The following is an 18,819-nucleotide window of genomic DNA, read 5'->3' as shown; positions in this document are numbered from 1 at the left end:
AATCTCAGGATGATCCTGGTGGCTCCCAAATGGCCACAGGCCATTTGGTATCCGGACCTGCTGGCTCTTCTCGCAGGAGAACCGAGAGAGATTCCCCCTTGGCACAACCTTCTCGCCCAGCCACACGTCGAGCCTGGTACCACCGAGCAGTCCAGTCCCTACGTCTTCACGGCTGGCTGTTATCCACCATCTCTTGCGAACGAGAGGCTTTCTCGTAGCGCAGCAACAGAGATGGCTGGAAACGTCCGTCAGTCCTCTGCAGCTGTGTACCAGGGGAAGTGGCCGTCTTCTGTGGTTGGTGTCGTAGACGGGGTTCTATTCTCCTCTCAGAGCCACTCTTCAGCAGGTAGCGGATTTCCTCGTTTTTCTTCGCCGAGAGAAGCTCCTCTCAGTCCCCACAGTCAAAGGATACAGAGCCGCCTTGGCGCTCGTCCTGAAACTGAGGGGGTGGACATCTCGAACTCGTTCGAGATCTCCTTGCTTATGAGGGAGCTTCGAAAGGTCTTGCCCACCCAGGGAAACTCAGGCCCCCTGCGTGGGACGTGACTCTCGTCCTTAGGAGTCTGACTCGAACACCGTTCGAGCCACTCCGAGAGTCGTCAGACAGGGATCTGACCCTCAAGACCCTCTTCTTGCTGGCCCTGGCATCGGCGAAGAGAGTAGGGGAACTTCATGGTCTTTCCTATGATGTACGACACTCCAGGGGATGGGGATCCGTGACGCTCGATTTCGTCCGAACTTCGTTGCGAAGACTCAGAAACCGTCGGTCCCTGACGACAGGTTCGAGTCATTCACGATTCCCTCCCTATTGGACTTCACCGATAATGATGCGGATGAGATGCTGCTTTGTCCTGTGGAGGGCGCTACGGCGCTATCTGAAGAGAACTCGACACCTCAGGCCTGAGTGTCGACGCCTCTTCGTTAGCACGGGGTCACCAAGAAAGAAGTATCCAAGAACACTCTTTCATTCTGGCTGCGTGAGGTCATCAGGAGGGCGTATGAGGCTGATGGTAGTGACGACATCCGTACGTCCCGTCCGAGAGCTCATGAAGTCAGAAGTATTGGCCCCTCGTTGGCGTTTCGTAAGAACTTCTCCGTGGCGCAGGTCTGAAGGCAGGGGTCTGGTCTAACCAGACTACCTTTACGTCCTTCTACTTCGGGATATTGCCCACGGTCCTTGGATACCTTTTGCCTTGGGACCGTGGTGGCTGCTCAACAAGTTGTGTAGCTAACCCAGACCCTCGCAGGCTGAACAGCATCGAGTCTGGTGTGACTGTGTGGATGGATGTGAGTGAGTGAGTGACTGGCTCTCTTCCCATCTTTTCCTTCCCCTCTACCTGTGGGCAGAGGGCCATGGTCGTCACTACGCTGGATGAGGACGAGATGCAGGTGAGCTATATGACAGAGCCCCATCCTATCCCTTTCACTAGGGATAGGAGCAGAATATCCACCACTTCCGTCTACAAGGGGGGGAAGTGGATGCCTACAAGAGTCAAAACCCATGACTTTATATTTGCTCCTGTACAGGAACAAGTTCTTACATTGCTGGTACGAGAGATACGCTTGCCTCTCTCTTAGTACTCGGTCCAGAGGTCTGACCATTGATCCTGCGTGCATTTGATCCTGCGGTGCACCACCCCGATCAATCGGACAGAGGCTTGGATCCCTCCCTCGCTCTTACGACCAGGGAGGCTTCCAAGGTTGGGCGAACACCAGTCTGTTACACAAAGACTCAGATTCCACCCACCAAGAAGTGAGTCTTCCTATTGTAAAAGGACCGAAGGTTTGTATGCCGTGTCGGAACAAATGACAATTTGTCCAAAATTGCATTTTTCCTAACTATACAAACCTGAGGTCCTTTTACACATAGCCCCACCTCATGCCACCCCTCACTCTGCAGTTTTTGCTTGGGCCAAAGCAAAAGTGATTTGTTTACCTCCCAGTCGCGCCGCTGCGCGCCTGTCGGACAAGCAGTTAACTACCGAACCCCTTGTTCGAAAGCTTACGACTATCCAGCTGCCGCTAGTACCTTCCTATTGTAAAAGGACCTCAGGTTTGTGGGTAGTTAGGAAAAATGCAATTTTGGACAAATTGTCATATTAGCCTTAGTATTAATAAACATTACCTTAATATAATTTATCTAGCCCTAAATCCCCAAAACCCACACAAAATTACCACATTGGCAACCCTGTTACCTCCTATTCTGTCCGCCAGTTGGCAAACACTGCCGTTGACGTTACAAAACCTTCCCTTGAAAATCAGTTGTTAACGAGCGCCCGTGTGCTGTTTACATCCACAGCCGCTCTTTATAAATTTCCTAAACCTTTTTGTGCCTTTAAAGCTTTCATAATTGTAATGTGACTGTGTTGATTACCATCACGTATTACATCCACGAAATAGTGAATTAACTTTTATTTCCATGTGGTATTTATTTTATATTACAAACTTTTGTGCGACCCGAAATTACGTGAACTATCCATCAGTCCAATGGATGCCCAAGATAATTTGATGCTTCCTTCAGCCAGCAACATCAGGAATTGCCGGCTTGTGGGACAAAGATGAGTAGCAGGGAGTATGAACCCCATGACATTTATAGCTCTTGTAGTGGACAGGTTGTGACCTGACTTCTCGTTGCGACTTATGTAACCCTTGGTCTGACGAAGACATGACGACTTATATGAAACATCAAAGAATCTTGCAGCGCAAAATATTGAGTAAATAGAAAAAGAAATCGGTAGCTAGACCTGTATCAATGATTTCCTTGGACTTGTGCGCTCATGGTTCTGGCTCTTCGGTTTCGGTATCGTGTGATTCCGATTCCGAATTAATTGATGCTTTGCACCTGTACAACCGGTAAATAGTGAAGTCGTTTCTGATGTTGATTCAAAGTTTTTGGTGATGGAACTAGTTGGAAACAGGAATTAAAACAATTTCAGCTTAGTTTAGATAGAGACATCTCGGCCAATTTTAACAAGCTGTCAGAAAATTTGAAGAAGCTTTTACTAGAATGTCTAACACTCTTTTAGATTCATTTTCAGCTCCTCGTCAGATACCTGTCGACAGCACCATGGGTAAATGGTGCAGCAGATACCTGGCTTGTGAACCCCGTCGTGGCAAAGGCCTAGGGGGGATCCGGTCCGGGAGGTGCCTGATAATTCTTTACCCAATGTGTCCCCTGTTAGTCCTGTAACAGTGCCAAAGGGCGCTTATTTAGGAGAAGGGGGGAGGGGTATTAGTGTTAGACCTAGATAGCTAGCGTCAGGATCTTACTTCAGGGGAGGTTTCTCAGTTAGGATCTGACGCTGATGATGATGTGGATTCGTGTGATATTGATGTTTCCTTGAACGGTGGTCATGATGTCGAGTTCAAGAAACTTTTTTAAAATTTAATTTTGAGTTTTCTCCTCAGGTGAGGCCTAAAAAAGCAGAAGCAGCCTCCGCCTCGTTGTATTACAGAAGGGATTTTTCTTGACGGTCCTTCCTGGTCGTGGGAATTTTATGTTTTCCCTTTACTCAGAGGTTCGCGAGAGTGAGGGCGGACGTCGCCACTAAGCTTTCAAAGGTGATCGGGGAAGGGAAGAGGAAGCTCTCTTCTCTTCTTCGACACCGGAGAGGAGTTATCAGGTGGCGGATGATACTTCATTCTCTCGACCCCCCAAGCTAAAATCCTGATTTCTCCGACTTTCGGGTCAACCTTTGCTTTCCAAGGCTTTGGTCTCGGTCTCAATCGAAGACTTTATTGCCATGGAGTCTGTTATGAGCTCCTTACAAGAAGCTCAATCCTTCAATATGTGGGTCCTCGGAGGTCTTTTAATGTATATCAAGGACTCCGGGTGTTTGTAGTTCTAAAGGCCTCTGGTGCCTGGCGCCCCATTATAGATCTTTCGGTCTAGTTCTAAAGGCCTTCAGGTGCCTTACGCCCCATCATAGATCTTTCGGTCTTGAACAAGTTCATTCTAAAGTCCAAGTTCCGGATGGAGACGGTTCAGACTGTTCTTTCATCCGTCAGGATGGGGGGACTGGATGATTTCCATCGATCGCAGGATGCTTATCTGCAAATCCCCATCTATCCAAAGAGCAGACCTTACCTTTGTTTTTCACGGACTCGGGAGAGTTTTCCAGTTCAGACCCTTGTTTCGGCTATTTGTGCATCAGTTAAATGTAAGGATGCTTCGGTATCTGGACGATTGGCTAGTCCAGGCCGAATCTCTAGAGAAATGTCTCCGGTTGAGGGAGATAGTTCTGTCTCTTTGTGTCGAGTTGGGCATTAGTGTCAACTTCGACAAGTCCAATCTAATCCCTTGCCAGATCATGACTTATCTGGGGATGTTTTGAATTATCAGATTAAGTCTTGGTCGAAGAATTTTTGTCCTCCGTAATGCAGCCAGTTTCTCTTTGTAGGACTCTCCTGGGCCATTGTCATCCCTCATCCAACTGGTTCCCACGGAGGTCGTCTCAGAATGAGGTCCCTTCTTCAGTCGACACTTCGCAGTCGTGGGATTTCGTGTCCGAGGACATGATAGTCACCTCCTCTCACAATGTCGGAAGGATGCAAGTTCACTGCCTCAAGTCAGGGACGTCTCTTGTTTCAGTTCTGCCTGACCTAATGTTTTGGTCAGACGCCTCAGATCAAGGTTGGGGTGCGTACCTGGGCTCCAAGCTGCTTCGGGCTTGGGCCTTTGGTCAGAGGAAGAGAGGATCATGTCAATAAATTGGAGGAAAACTAAGGGCAGTGTACCTAGGCCCTCTTTCATTTCAGGATCAATGTTGGAGTCGGTTGTCATGATCTTTGTCGACAACCAAGGTGGCACTCAGTCGGACCTTCTCACTCAAGAAGCCCGATCAATCCTGTGTTGGGCAGAAGACAGGGATTACATACGTTGGTCCTTCAGTTTACGCTGGGCCATCACAACGTCTTAGCAGATACCTTGTCGAGACCGAACGAAGTTCAAGGGTCGGAATGGACACTGCCAGGAAGTCTTCGACAGCCTCAGGAAAAAGTGGCCTGTCACAGTCGATCTGTTTGCCACCCCACTGAATTTTTGGTGCCAGATCTTCTTCGCCCCTTACCAGACTCCTCAGAGTGCCGGGACAGATGCTCTTTTGCAGGACTGGGAGGGCCTTCCAAGCCTATGCATTTCCTTCTTCACTCTGGTGAGGTCAGTCCTCAACAAAGTGAGGCCAACCAAGCATCTGAATCTCCTTCTGGCCACAGAAGGAGTGGTTTCCCGACCTACTGGAAGCACTGGTGGAGCCCCCATTGTCTGACAGAGAGACCAGATCTTCTCAAACAACCCCATTTTCATTGGTTCCATCAGAGGCTCCACATGCTTCATCTTCATGCCTGGAGACTGTCAGGAGATTCTCCAAGCACAAAGGGTTCTCCTCCAGAGTGGTGCGACAGTTGGCTCTTGGCAGACAGCAATCAACCAGAGTGAATTATCAGGGTAAATGGTCGGTTTACAGACGTTGGTGTAAGTCTCAAGGACATTCAATTTCTAGACCTTCCTTACCAAAAGTAGCAGAGTTTTTAGTTCATTTACATCATGACTGGGCCCTGTCACCTTCGTGCATTAAGGGTTATAGGTCGATGCTTTCCTATGTTTTTAAGGTGAGGCTCCCTGAAATCTCTTCATCTTATGTCATTAGAGATTTAATTCGATCCTTTTCCCTATCTTGACCCAGTCCGCAGTGTTCTCCTCTGACATGGGACTTTAATAAAGTCCTTCAAGCCTTAAGGTTCCCTCCGTTTGAGCCTCTGAATACGTCCAATTTTAGGGACCTCTCTTCTAAGACACTCTTCCTTGTCTCACTGGCTACAGCCAAGAGGGTGGGTGAACTGCAAGCACACTCTGTTCTGGTTGCCAGATCTGGACAAGACATGATTTTGTCATAACTTCCGAATTTGTCGCAAAGACTGAATCGTCTGATAATCCCATTCCCAGGTCTTTCGCTGGTCGACTTTGTCGGTAATTTAAATGAGGAATTAGTTCTTTGTCCTGTTAGGGCGCTCTCATGCTATTTACACCGCACAAAGGACATTCAGGGTCGTCCCGTCATCTGTTTGTTTCAACCCTGAAATGTCAAGAGACCTATATCAAAGAATTGTGTATCCTTTTTTCTCAGAGATCTTATTGTTAAAACTGGTGGTTCGGCTGCCTGTGAAGGCCAGACGGCGAGAGTACACAGTATTAGAGCAGTTGCTGCATCAGTAGCCTTTATGAAGAACGTCTCAGTCGCCAAGGTGCTTGAGGTGGCGACTTTGCATTCTAATTCCTTTTTACTTGAGGGATATTTCTCTAGTTGTAGGCGACCTTCGTTCTTTGGGCCTGTTGGTGATGGCAGGTCAGGTTGTCAGACAGGAGAATTAGGTAGTCTTCCTGTTTTACGTTTGGTTGCTACCTATATATTATTATTAATTAATTTTTGTTGTTGTATATGTTTTTTGTTTTTTGTTTTTGTTTTTAGCATTATAACTTATGGCAGTTTTTGGTTTAGTTATAAATGGGAATTAGGCAGTTGGCATTTAGGTGTTTGTTGATGACAAGGACTGGCTGCTTGACAACTCATGCTGTTCCATTGTCAGTCTGACATGGACCAGCCACTGGGTTGTTGGCACAGGCGACTACACTTCTCCAAATCGATGCCGACCTAGGACTAGGCACTGGTTTGCTTGTCCTGACGACTCACGCTGCTTCCATTGTCCTTTTGGACAAGGAATTAGTCGATGGATCGATTGCTGTCATCTGGTGACTCGTTCACCATCTACTTTTTGTCTCGCCTGTTTTCTCGGAGTCAGGCACTCGTGCGAGATCAGGCGACATTTAGTAGCCCTGAGTTTCTAGTTGACGAAGTCGGTTGCGTTGATCCCTCCAATGATCGTTTAGCATGAGACAGGTTGGACGTCAGGCACTCAGTCGTCCTTTTTCCTCTGCGCTCCTTTCTTCTTGGCACCAGAAAGCTCGAGTCAGGAGTGCTCACGAGCCGATATCGCTGCTGGCGACGTTGGGTTGCCGCTTAATACCCGCTCGTCTCTCTTGGCGCCAGGCATTTTGTTTGAGCGAGAGCAGGTGCCGTTGTAGTGCTTGATAAAGTCATCTGGGTGCAGCCTTGCTGTCCTCGATTCGTCTGACTGGTCACTTGGTCGGTCACCTGACTTTAGTACAGACGGTCTGACTATGCACTTACTTTTTTGTCGTTTACGTACTACCGCAGTTCAGTGGCATTATGGTAGTAGACTTTGAGTTCTTAGTATTTTAGACCTTGGGTTTAGTTTTTAACTGCCTATGATATATATTTCTTTGATTGTTTTATGTCCTATTCTGCCCGAAAGGGAAATTGTACCCAGATTCCTTCCTCCTTTTCAATGTGGTTAATCGGGCTAGATAGATTATATTAAAGGTAATGTTTATTAATATGGAATTTTTATTATAAGATTAATATTAATAATACTTACCTGTATAATTTATCTAGTCCCTCCCATCCTACCCCACGATCTGCTATCACAACTGATTTTCAAGGAAGGTTTTGTAACTGTCAACGGCAATGTTGCCAACTGGCGGACAGAATAGGAGGTAACAGGGTTGCCAATGTGGTAAATTTTGGTGCGGTTTTTGGGGATTTAGGCTAGTAAATAAATTATACAGGTAAGTATTATTAATATTAATTTTATAATAAAAATTCCATTTTCATAATTGCTGTTATTCTGTACTCATATGTTGATCTAACAACATGAAAAAATTTACTATTTTTAGTGTAGTATTTTTAGAATTAAGGTTCAGTTTTTATATTGTAGTATTACATAGTAGATATCCAACTTTAAAACAATATTGTTTAATTGTTTTTAACTGCATGGTTGTGAAATTTTACAGTGACTTACATGAAGAAGCACATGCCACATTCCTTACCGGCTCTTTTATATTCTATGCAGATTGAATTTACTGCTATGCGAGATCAGTATATGCGCTGTGGAGAGGGTTTCCTGATATGCTATTCCTTAACGGACAGGAGAAGCTTTGAAGAAGTAGCTGGTTATAGAAAGCTAATTGCCAAAGTCCGTGCAGCAGACTCAATTCCCATTGTTTTAGTTGGTAATAAGGTGGATTTGGATGATCCCATGCACAGGAAGGTAAGATATTCTTTAAAATGCTATCAGAGTATACTTCATTGGTACTCTGGAAATTATGAGTTTTTGGTGAATGGATTACAGTTGACCCCCAACTATTTGTGGTTCTGGATTCAGGCTTCACCAATTTGTGGATTTTTTTTGTGGAATGTATATCTACATTCCCAGAAAATTCACACATTACTTAATTTTTCATAGAGAAATATTCACCAATTACTTCATTTTCATATTTTTGTGAGTAAATACATTTTTTTATTTGTGTAACATACCCAGTAATTACATAGCTGTAGTTTCTACTTTGACAGCAGCTTGAGTTTCAAAATTCACGGTATTACTTCTTCAACTGTCCGGTAGGTGAATAGGCTCCACCCACTCTGGGAAGAAGAGGAATAAATTGTACATAAAGATAGCTCAGTTTGTTTCTGCTGTCCTAGAACCAACACCGTTGTAGGAGAATACCTTGTTTCCTTTGGGTTTCAACATTGATGCTTCACATTTGGTGAAGTATTTGGGCTTTTGGTTGTTTTTTTATTGATTCTTTATTGATTTTTTTTGGGGGGGGGATGAAATTGGTTAATTTTTGATTACTTCAATATTTTGACCAGTGTTTCTCTCGGTAGTTATTAGTTCGGCAATTGGTAGTTATTAGTTCGGTAGTTATTAGTTCGGCAATTGGTAGTTATTAGTTCGGCAGTTCCTGTTAGGTTAGGCAACATTTGTTATGATTTGCTTAAACTTAAATCAAGAATTGTAATTATTGGTTTTGTCAATTGTTTGATAAATTACTTAGTTACTTAATTATATCTGATTCGAGTTAAACTAGTCTCAGGTATTGCAGTAAAGGCTACAATACCAGGTTAACCAAGGCTTTGTATGATGTGCATTCTATATGTGCCTCTTGCAGAGGACAGGATTACACAATTAGCAACACCTGTCAAGAGTGTGAAAGCTGGGATGAAAAAGCTTGGAAGAATTTGACATCACCTCACATTCCAATAAACTAGAAATGAATAGGAAGAGGGAGGCAGCTGCTAGAACTGAGAGTAAATTAACTAGTAGCTTGACTCCTAAGAGATTGAGTACCAAAATGCCTGTTGTTACTTCTCCTGTTTCAAATATTTCATGTATCCCGAGTCCTCCTTCACCTGAATCTTTGCCAGCCTGGAGAATAGGATAGATAAAAAATTCGGGCTGATGGTGAGTACTGTGACCCAACTAGGTGAATCAGTGAAATTCTTAATGGATGAATTTAATAAAAGTGAAAGTGAAGTGATTGTGGATGAGGTGGTTACCCATCCTATCAACTCTCCTTGACAATGGTCACTGTCAGACTCCCGTAAACCAGGAAGGAGGTATACTGGAGACCTGAGGGAGGTTGGTGGGGTCTGCCCACAAGCCTCTTACAGTTTTTGGGATAGAACTGAGAGACTTGGTCTGGAGAGACTTATTGTTGGATCAGGAAGCCCTGGACTGTCACTATTTGGGTCTCAGAAGCACCTGAGCACCCATTGGTGCCAAATTCTCGCCTGTCACGGGAGCGTCCAGAAGTGTCCAAGCCCTCCCAGAAGTGCTTTGCACCTGGAAGCGCCCATGCCCCCTATACCAGGGCACCCCAAGTACCAGAGACGCCCATCCATTTCCTTTCAGGTACCTTCAGTGATGGATGAGGAAGTGGACCCTTTCTTTTTTGGAACATACTAAGTGACACCTCAAGATTGCTGAAGAAACCTCTTCCAACGAAGACTACATCGGACACAACTATGACTCGACCATCTGCGGATGAAGTGGGGGCATCGTAGACTAAACCACCCTTGGAAGTGTATCCAGAATTCTTTTGTGGCCCTGTCAGTGCCTCAGTCAACGTTTATGATGGACGACTGTTGAGACTCCTTGAGACTACGTAAGATGGTATTTTCCTCATCAGCCAGGAAAGTCTTAGAAGACATAGACCTTTGACTTTCAGAGAAGAACATTCAAGTCAAGTCATTATGTATCCCCCTTCTCACCTTTCTACCAGTGAAGCTCCTTCCTTGGGAGTGGCTGCCTCCTCCCAGGGGGACTTCTTGGGGCTGATAGATTCAGCACACAGGTTTGCCGTACTGCATCCAAGATGATGTTTTCTGGTTCGGAAATTGATCACCTTTTAAAGAACATCTTCAGAATTCTAAAAGTATAGTAGTGCCTCAGGTTACGAACTTCATCCGTTCCGAAGCGGCCTTTGTAACCTGATTTTTTCGTATCCAGAACTACGTTTTACATGTAAATTGCCTAATTTGTTCCAATCCCTAAAAAACACCACAGTAAATTTTATATTAAAGCTAAATTTGAACCATTCAGTACCTAACCTAACCATTACTGTACCTGTAAATAAAAGTGTATTAGTGTTACAGGGTACAAGAAAATACTGTATGTACATATGTAGTAAATGTGGAACCTTCCTTTCGAGTGAGGCGATGTCTGAAAGGGGCGACAGAGGAGGAGGACAAATGGCAGAAAATATGAACACTTAACTTTACGAAACACATTAAAAAATGGCAGAAAACATTAACACTAAACTTTACGAAACACATTAACAAATGGCAGAAAACATTAACACTTCATGATCTTCTCCATCTTCGTCTCCATAGAAAGCATCCTCTTCTTTCTGTGAACTTCAGTAACATTCTTGGGACCCATGGCTAATACCATAAGTAATTAAGTTCACACACAACACGATAAAGTAACTTACAGTACAACGAAAGCAAGATCACTAACACGAATTTACGTTAACAAACGAAATCTACGTGAACTAACAAATTTCACGTGTGTACGATAACGCTGCCGAAATGAAATTGTCGAGGAACTCCCTTACGTAGATGCATGATGGGATAGATGCTGACCAATAGGAGCAGGATCTTATTGGCTGTAACTAGCATCAGGAAACCAATGGGAGACCAGGAGGATGGTGGCAAGTCTACTGAGTTGATGGTGCGCGAGTTTAAAAAAAATTAAAATTGTTCTTGGCGGCCCGGGCGAATCTTGGACTTTACAGTACACCCTTTTGCAACCTGAATAATTTTCGTACACAGAAGCAAAAAAATCTTCGTCTTTACTTTCGTAACCTGGATTTTTCATACGTAGGGACTTTCATATGTAGGGGTATGTCTGAACTCAGTTTTCTTGACTGGTCAGTTGGAGCATTAGGAAAGATTTGAGACTTCTCCTCTGGCTGATGACTGCTCTGCTGATTGGTAGAATCCATTTTACCATGGTAATTTTTTTAAAGAACTGGTAACGTATGATTCTTCTCCGAAAATAATCCAGAACCATATCTTCCCGACCGATAGCTGCAATCAGATCAACTTAGTCATCTTCTACAGGAGTAAAATGACATACAGCCTTATCATGAAGAATAACCCCTCCCTGCCACAGGATCCCTTGAAGAGGAAGAACATCATCCACAGATATACATGCCCAATCTGAAGATGCCTCAGAACTTACATTGGGATGACGTCGATGCACCTCTCTAAGAAGATTTTGTCATGCTCAGGAAGGTATAATATACAACCATGCAAGAACTGCACTTGACAAAAGGATCCGCCGCTGTGGCGTTGTCTGGAACTCTAAAGTTATCAATCAAGCACCCGATATACGATGCCTGTGAATCTCAGAAGCGCTGCACATTGGGAGGAAAAGCCCAGTATGAATATCACACAGAAGACCTTCCTCCCCACTGCCATCAGGAGAGCAGCAGACAATTCCCTACCACGACCATTACACCAAAGGCATTAGCTCTCATCCTGAAGACATCCCTCGAAATCCTGAGTGATCAAAGCACAGGATCTCCCCTTGTGAACGACCTTACAGCACACCCTTCGAGAAGACCTCTACCATTGTCGATGAGAGTGAGGCCCTGTCCACAGAGAGGAAAGCCAATCAGAAGCTGTCCCCCTGATGACATCATGTGTGACGCTACAAACAGCGCCCAATGAAAAATAGGGTACCAGACTCCTCAAGCCCTCTAATTGCAATAAATAGTGCAAATCCCACTGAAGTAACTTGCATACAGCAATCCTGTCCAGAGGATGCCCAAACCAGGTGGCCAAAACATGTTAACATCCTTAAGAAACCTGAAAGAAACAGGAAATATGAATTGACCCCTGAAGACTACGGCCTGTTCCCAACCTACGAGACACACCTGAAATACCGCTGCCAACTCTTAGTCCGTCTCTGACCGGCTGTCTGATAACACCCAGACCGAAGATGGTGAACATCGAAACAGCTGCTTAGAGATACCAGTGTGCCAGAGAAGCAAGTCATAAGAAGAATTGAGAGAATTCTGTATAAGATCAATTTTGCAAATTCTGTTATTATATTCAGTAAAATGGTAATATTAATAATTTTATAGTAATTACATTAAAATGCATATAAAAAAATTCTTTCCCATCATCTTTTAACTGCACCAGAAGCTCAAAGTCCAGAGCTGTCTAATACATATACACACGTTTCATGCCCACCTCCTGCCACCCCTCAGTCTGGTACCTGGGCCAAAAGGCAAATTGGAATGTTTACATCCTGGCAGGTGGGACTTCCGCCTACCGGATGATGGTTAACTGCCGAACCACCATGTTCGAAAGTTTAACAGCCATTTCCAGTTTCACTGAAAGTAATTCCTATGTAAAGGATCTCAGAATTATATAGTTAGACCCTTGCAAAAAAAAAAAAAAAAAAATTAACTACCAGGGGTCAACGTATACTAACTTTTCTCATATGAACTGCAAATCATTTATTTTAGGAAGACATCCCTATACAGATAAGCATCTGTCCCTTACTGAAAGCTCTTGCTTTTTGGCTGATTGCTTAGTTTTTAATAGATGGGCTTTCTCCTTGACCTCTTGCAAATTATGTTCAGATTATTAGCAGTACCATAGTCGTCAACATGGAGTCCCTGCCAAGCCTGTGACCTTAGGGGGCCACATTGAAATTCTTGGTCCAGCATACATTACTGTGGAGTAGAGACGAAGCATTATGGCAATACATGCCTTTTTGTTCAAATATAAATATTATAAGAATGTTGTTATTACAGGTAAAGAAGGCATTAATGTACAGTATATTTTGAAATATTGTTCTGAGGTTTATTATCACTGCAGTGAAGACTTGTATTTTAATCTGTTTATATCCCAAATACTGGAAAGTGTCTTGTAAACAAATTGATGTCAGAAAAGGCTAGCAAAGGCATTTCTTTTTATTCTAAGGCTTTGGAATGATACTTAGGAGATGATTATATATAGGAATGATGTGTCTAGGACTTGTGAAGGCCAAAAAATGTGGGCTGGTGTAAATTAGTTTTATATTGAAAAGAATTATTTGATTTTTTTTCTTTACTCCAATATTAGACGCCTTTCATCAATCATGAACGTAGATGTTTTGGGCAGTATGTATATATTTATGTTAATCTGCTATTCATAGACTAAACATAAAGTAATGTTGTTTCAGGTTTCCACAGAAGAGGGACAGTCATTAGCACAATCTATGGGATGTCCTTTCTTTGAAACTTCTGCTGCTCTCCGTCACTTTTGTCGAATGACGCTTTTCACATGCTTGTGAGGGAGGATCCGAAAAAAACAGAAAAGGCAAGCAAGCGGGGGGGAAGTTGCGCGAAGAAGCCCACTGTCTCGTTGGCGGAGGTTTAAAAACATATTTTTATGGATCTTTCGCCGTCCACGATACAGGTAGAAGTGGAACTAGGGATCCATTGTGTGTGCATGTGGATCTGATGTATGGATCTTCAATATGTGGTGTTTTTTCATTCATTTTCCTTTTTTCCAGGTAGTAGCAGTAGTAGTCATAGAACTAGTTAGGTATCATTTTGTGAAGAAGAGATTCTGCAAACTTGATATGACCAAGATTACAAAAGACAGAAGATAGGGAAGAGAAATAGGACATATTCAGTTATGGTGGCTTTGATGTCAAATAGCTGGATATTCCTTTAACTGCAGACATAGGATACGTGCAGTGGCATAGTTTAGTTGAATTTTGTGGTGTAATGCCAAAGACAAATATATTCTAAACATTGTATTTATGTTAAGCATTTTGAGTACGTAGGCTTCCCTTTCTGAGTGAATGTGATAATAGGATTTTAGTGTGAATTATTTTGATACCATTTCAAAGAAATGACTTAGGGAGGCTATGGAGCCTTATTTAGGGCATGTGTGGATCGTCCTTCAATGAAATGAGAAGTAGAGATTTACTTGATTTAATTTTGGTCTTCTGTTGGACAGATCAAAACATGCATTTGTCTGCTCAGTTCAGTTTTAAAAAGATCCCTAGGATGTGAAGTAGTAAGTGCCATGAATTTTGGGATTATAAACAAAGAAATGACTCGATACCTTTCATTCTGAGCGAACGTTATTGGAATCGATCGTGTAGGCATTATTTGATATGCTTTCTTGAATGTAAATTTTTGTTCATGTTTTTTTGCACCTACTTCCAGGCTGTGTAGAAGGAAATAGTCTCTATATGAATGATTGACCCTCTAATATTGAAAGGTAAGTATGCTTGGACATATGTATTTTTAAATTTGGAATAATATTAAAGAAAGGGGAAGTTGTTCGTCATGTAACGCTCTTGTTACTAAGATATATTTAGGGTGTGCTTTTATCCATAAACAGGTCTTGTGTGTGCGTGCGATAGTTCAGATTTCTTTTACCGTTTATCAAAAATTGTGATACTGTTCCTAAGATAAGTTAAGAAGCCTTTGATTTGTATGGCTTTCAATTGTTTTCAAGTATGTATGCAGGCATGCACGCATTTTTGTAAGTACATAGTAGTTATTTTTATTTAAGCATTGTCTTTGCTTTCTTGGCCAGTTCAGTAGACTTTTGATCATTTTGGTAATTTTTTAATATTTTATTTGCATAAAGTATATATTTAACGCTACACTACCAAAAAAATAATTTATTTTGAAGGTTAGAAAAATTGTAATGTATAACCAAGATAGTTGATCATGTTGGAAGTTTTATTATTTGCATGATTATTATTATTCTTCAAAATATCATGCAGCATTTATAGTGAAAATAGTGTGCAAATCATTTCAGAGTATTGATATTGTGGTAGCATTCAAATGTGATGTGAAATGTCATATGATGGAGTTATGGTGGTGTTGGCATTCACGAATGCAATAATCTGAATACTATTACTTTAAAATTACCCGTGAGTGTACTGTTACCAGAAACTGTTCCTCTTTTTTGAGCCATTTTGTAGGGGCATTCACATCATTCCTTATTTGGTTCTTGAAATTTGCAAAGCAGGTAGTCACAAAAGTTATGTTTGCGAGTTTGCACTCGGCAAAGTGTAGAACTTTAATGTAATTTATCATGCAGTACAGTTTAATGTTGAAAGAGAAGGTAACATTATATTAGATTATGCAGTATGCAGTATTTCAGTCATTTTTACATTATCAAACAAGATTGTATGGTGCAAGGTTAATCGTGTAATGCCATGCAAAATGTCAGGGTTTCATCAGAAATGCAATTCTGTCGCATTGTGAATGAAATTTGACTTTCTTTGTTTAGGTTTTGAAAATTGTATTGTTACAAATTTTAATGCATGATGAAGGATGTAACGGGGTGGGAAAAAATAATGGGTGGGGGGACGTTAAAAATGGGGTTAGAGAATTTGGGTGCTGGAAGGGAAATGAAAGACAAACTTTTTGTCAATTATGGCACCGCTAGTATCTGCTTTTATATGTTTTGCATACTAAAACTATGGTACCAGTGTAGCTGTAAGAGTATTTGTTATTATTATTGTTATTCATTATTATTATTATTATTATTATTATTATTATTATATTATTTTTATTGTTATAGAGCTTAAGCACACTTTTATTTATATGAACCCATAAATACCATTATAATTTGCTAAGCAACCTTTCAGAAATAGGAATGCCCTTATGTAAAAAAAAAAAGTTGGTTTATATCATGAAGAGAAGAGAGTTAATATACAGACAGCATGACATGATGCACAAGTAGATCAAATCAACCAATCAACAACAATATTTGTAAGAAGTAGAGAATATGAAAAAAAGTTCAGGCAGTGGTGCACAACACTCTTGAGTAACAATACAACCTCGCTTAAACTCAGGAGATATCATCATCCACAACACTGCCAGAAAAACTGTTCACGGGTTTGCCGTAATAGAAATGGAAGGCTCTTGGTACCAGAACAGATTTGAATCTATGTCATCTCTGTTATGTGGTTGTTTACCTGAAAGAAAAATTTCTATTACTTGGGTAATGCATTCCTTTACAGTTATTTGCAGTTTTTAAAGATTTCCCTCCCTCTCACACTGCTGCTCTTGAACTTCTGTGCTTTCTCAAGTAAGATTTTGTTGACTATGTGCAACCACCTTTATTATAAGTGAAAACAGTTTTGTAGAAACAGAAACTTACAGAATATTTTCACACTGTCCTAGGCAATAAGGTCAGTGTGGAAAAATTCAAATTGCATTTGTGGTAATTTGTATTAATTTTTTTTTTTACAGCTTATGAAGTACAGATCTCATCAGCTTGAGTAGTTATAAGTAGTGACAGAGAGTTAGAAAGTGACATTTTGTCATGTGGAGAAGATGAAATCTTGTTTGTACAGTAAGAGGGAAGACTCCGAGCTGTTATTGTGCCACACTTAGCTAACCAAAGTCAAGTATTCCAGATACAATCTCAGAGTAGGTAATATTGCACCTTAGAAAATGTTTGGGTAACACTTACAAGCACAGTCCTAGTCATTCTAGAGCTTTTTCTCTATTTGAGACAACTTTTTTGCTTACTTTAAATTCTGTATATGATTGTTTATCAACTTCTTCGATGAATTTTACCACAATTTTGTATAAAAATGTAAATAGTACTATAGATACACAGTCTGCACTAGAACTACCCAGTGATCGATCTCTTTCATGGCATTGATGAATGTGTGGTGCTGACTTTTTAAAAGAGTTTTGAAGGGAAGGAAGTCAAGATTATGCAGATGCCTGTGATTTTTGGGCTGAAACATGTCTTCACTTATATAGCTAGGTATATGAGTCAAGATATTGTCATGATACAGATGAATTAAGAGTCATGTGACTCAACTTTTTTTTTTTTTTTTTTTTTTTTTTTTTTTTTTTTTTTTTTTGTTTTTTTTTTTTTTTTTTTTTCCTTCAGTTATATTTTTAAGTACAGATTAGATATTTGCCAAAAGTAATGCTGGGGAAATGCAAACTAGTATATCCATTGATTTATGTGTTGCTTCCTATTGTGATTAGTTTGTGGTAAATTGTTTTGTAAATTGACGTGGCATTTGTCAATCCTAGGTATTTCTTAGTCAAGAACCTAGTGTAAACACCAAATTTTGAATCCATTCGTACTCATCCTTCAGTATCAGACAGCCAGCCCATTGAGGGGCCATTTATATGGTAGTTGGAATATGTTGCCAGTTAGCTGTAGTGTGATTGGAATCTATTTATAAGTTTGCCTGTGACTACAAAACAAGAATTCACATCTCATGGTCTACTGACATCTCTTGGTTTACACTAATAAATAATTACTGTATCCATCAAATTGTTATCTTTGTTGCTGAAATTTGTAGAAAAACAGATCACAACGTCAATGTGCCAATGTATATTCTGATGTGTCATTGGTAGTTCATTGCATAATGTTTTAGATGAGAGGTCTCCATATTATGGCCTAGGAACCACATCCGGCCTGCCACATGATTTCATCTGACATGCAGCTGTTGCTCAAAAGCCATGTAAATCCCAGCTTTACCAATCGCGACTTATTACTCAGGCTGTGGTGGCAGTCAGTCATTTCCCATCTCCCTTTATCCTTGCAATTATCAGTTTCATATTCTGAATATCCCATTATTTGTTTTTTACTTTTGAAATGTTTTAATACATTAAACTGACTGCATTTTTTTTCCCTGTGGCCTGAAGAGATGTGAAAAATGCATGATGTGGCTCTCATACTAAAAAATATGGAGACCTCTGCTCTAGATGAATGTTTAACCAGGAATAATGGATTTTGTATTTGGTGTACTGTATTCCATTGAAATTACATATGCTGTATTGATGCAGTAAGTACTTCGCCTAGAACGTCAGAAATGGACAGTCAGGACTAAGGTTTGATATATATTTTGATGTTGCAGTACTGCAATTTTCTCAATCTTCAGACTGCATTAATGCTTAATATTGTTATGTTCATTATGTAATTCATTTTTAATAATATTGAAAAATAAAGATAATTACAGTGGACTCCCCTTATTCGTTGGGGATGCGTACCAGACCTCTCCTGATTATCTAGAATCCGCGAATACTTGAAATTGTAAAAGAACCTTTCCATTATGTGTACCGAGGAATGAGGATTAAGTATATGAATGATCAGTAGGTTCACTCGAAATTGATGGCATGTACGGTATACAGTATACACTATGCATTCCAGAGGCCATGACAGTGTTTTTTGTAAACAACTTTTAAACCGACTTATGGATTTCCATGCCACTAAAGCACTGAGTGTTTTCAAACTTCATCCTAAATTTCAGAAGTACTGTGCATTGGCATATGTGCTTCATTAACTTTTTTACTTACGAAAATTACTAACATTAAAGATGCCCTTAGCCACCCAACAGCAAAAGTTTTGATGTGTATCAGTGATGTCTGTATAGCATATCCTCCACTATAACTTT

The 18,819-nt window shown here is 41.2% G+C and overlaps 1 protein-coding gene across 1 annotated transcript in view; it reads left to right on the top strand.

Moving 5' to 3' along the window:
• Nucleotides 1-15,364, top strand: part of LOC135198436 (GTP-binding protein Rit2-like) — a 97,572-nt gene extending 82,208 nt beyond the window's left edge. Inside the window, 4 exon segments of the mRNA XM_064225983.1 lie at nt 7,930-8,127; nt 13,600-13,683; nt 13,686-13,715; nt 13,717-15,364. Coding sequence (XP_064082053.1) covers nt 7,930-8,127; nt 13,600-13,683; nt 13,686-13,715; nt 13,717-13,839 — 435 coding nt within the window. The 3' untranslated portion in view covers nt 13,840-15,364.
• The last annotated feature ends 3,455 nt before the right edge of the window (nt 15,365-18,819 follow it).

The sequence above is a fragment of the Macrobrachium nipponense genome, chromosome 22, assembly GCF_015104395.2.
Source record: "Macrobrachium nipponense isolate FS-2020 chromosome 22, ASM1510439v2, whole genome shotgun sequence".
In the NCBI taxonomy this organism is placed as follows: Eukaryota; Metazoa; Arthropoda; class Malacostraca; order Decapoda; family Palaemonidae; genus Macrobrachium; species Macrobrachium nipponense.
This window is presented reverse-complemented; position numbering and strand designations above follow the sequence as displayed.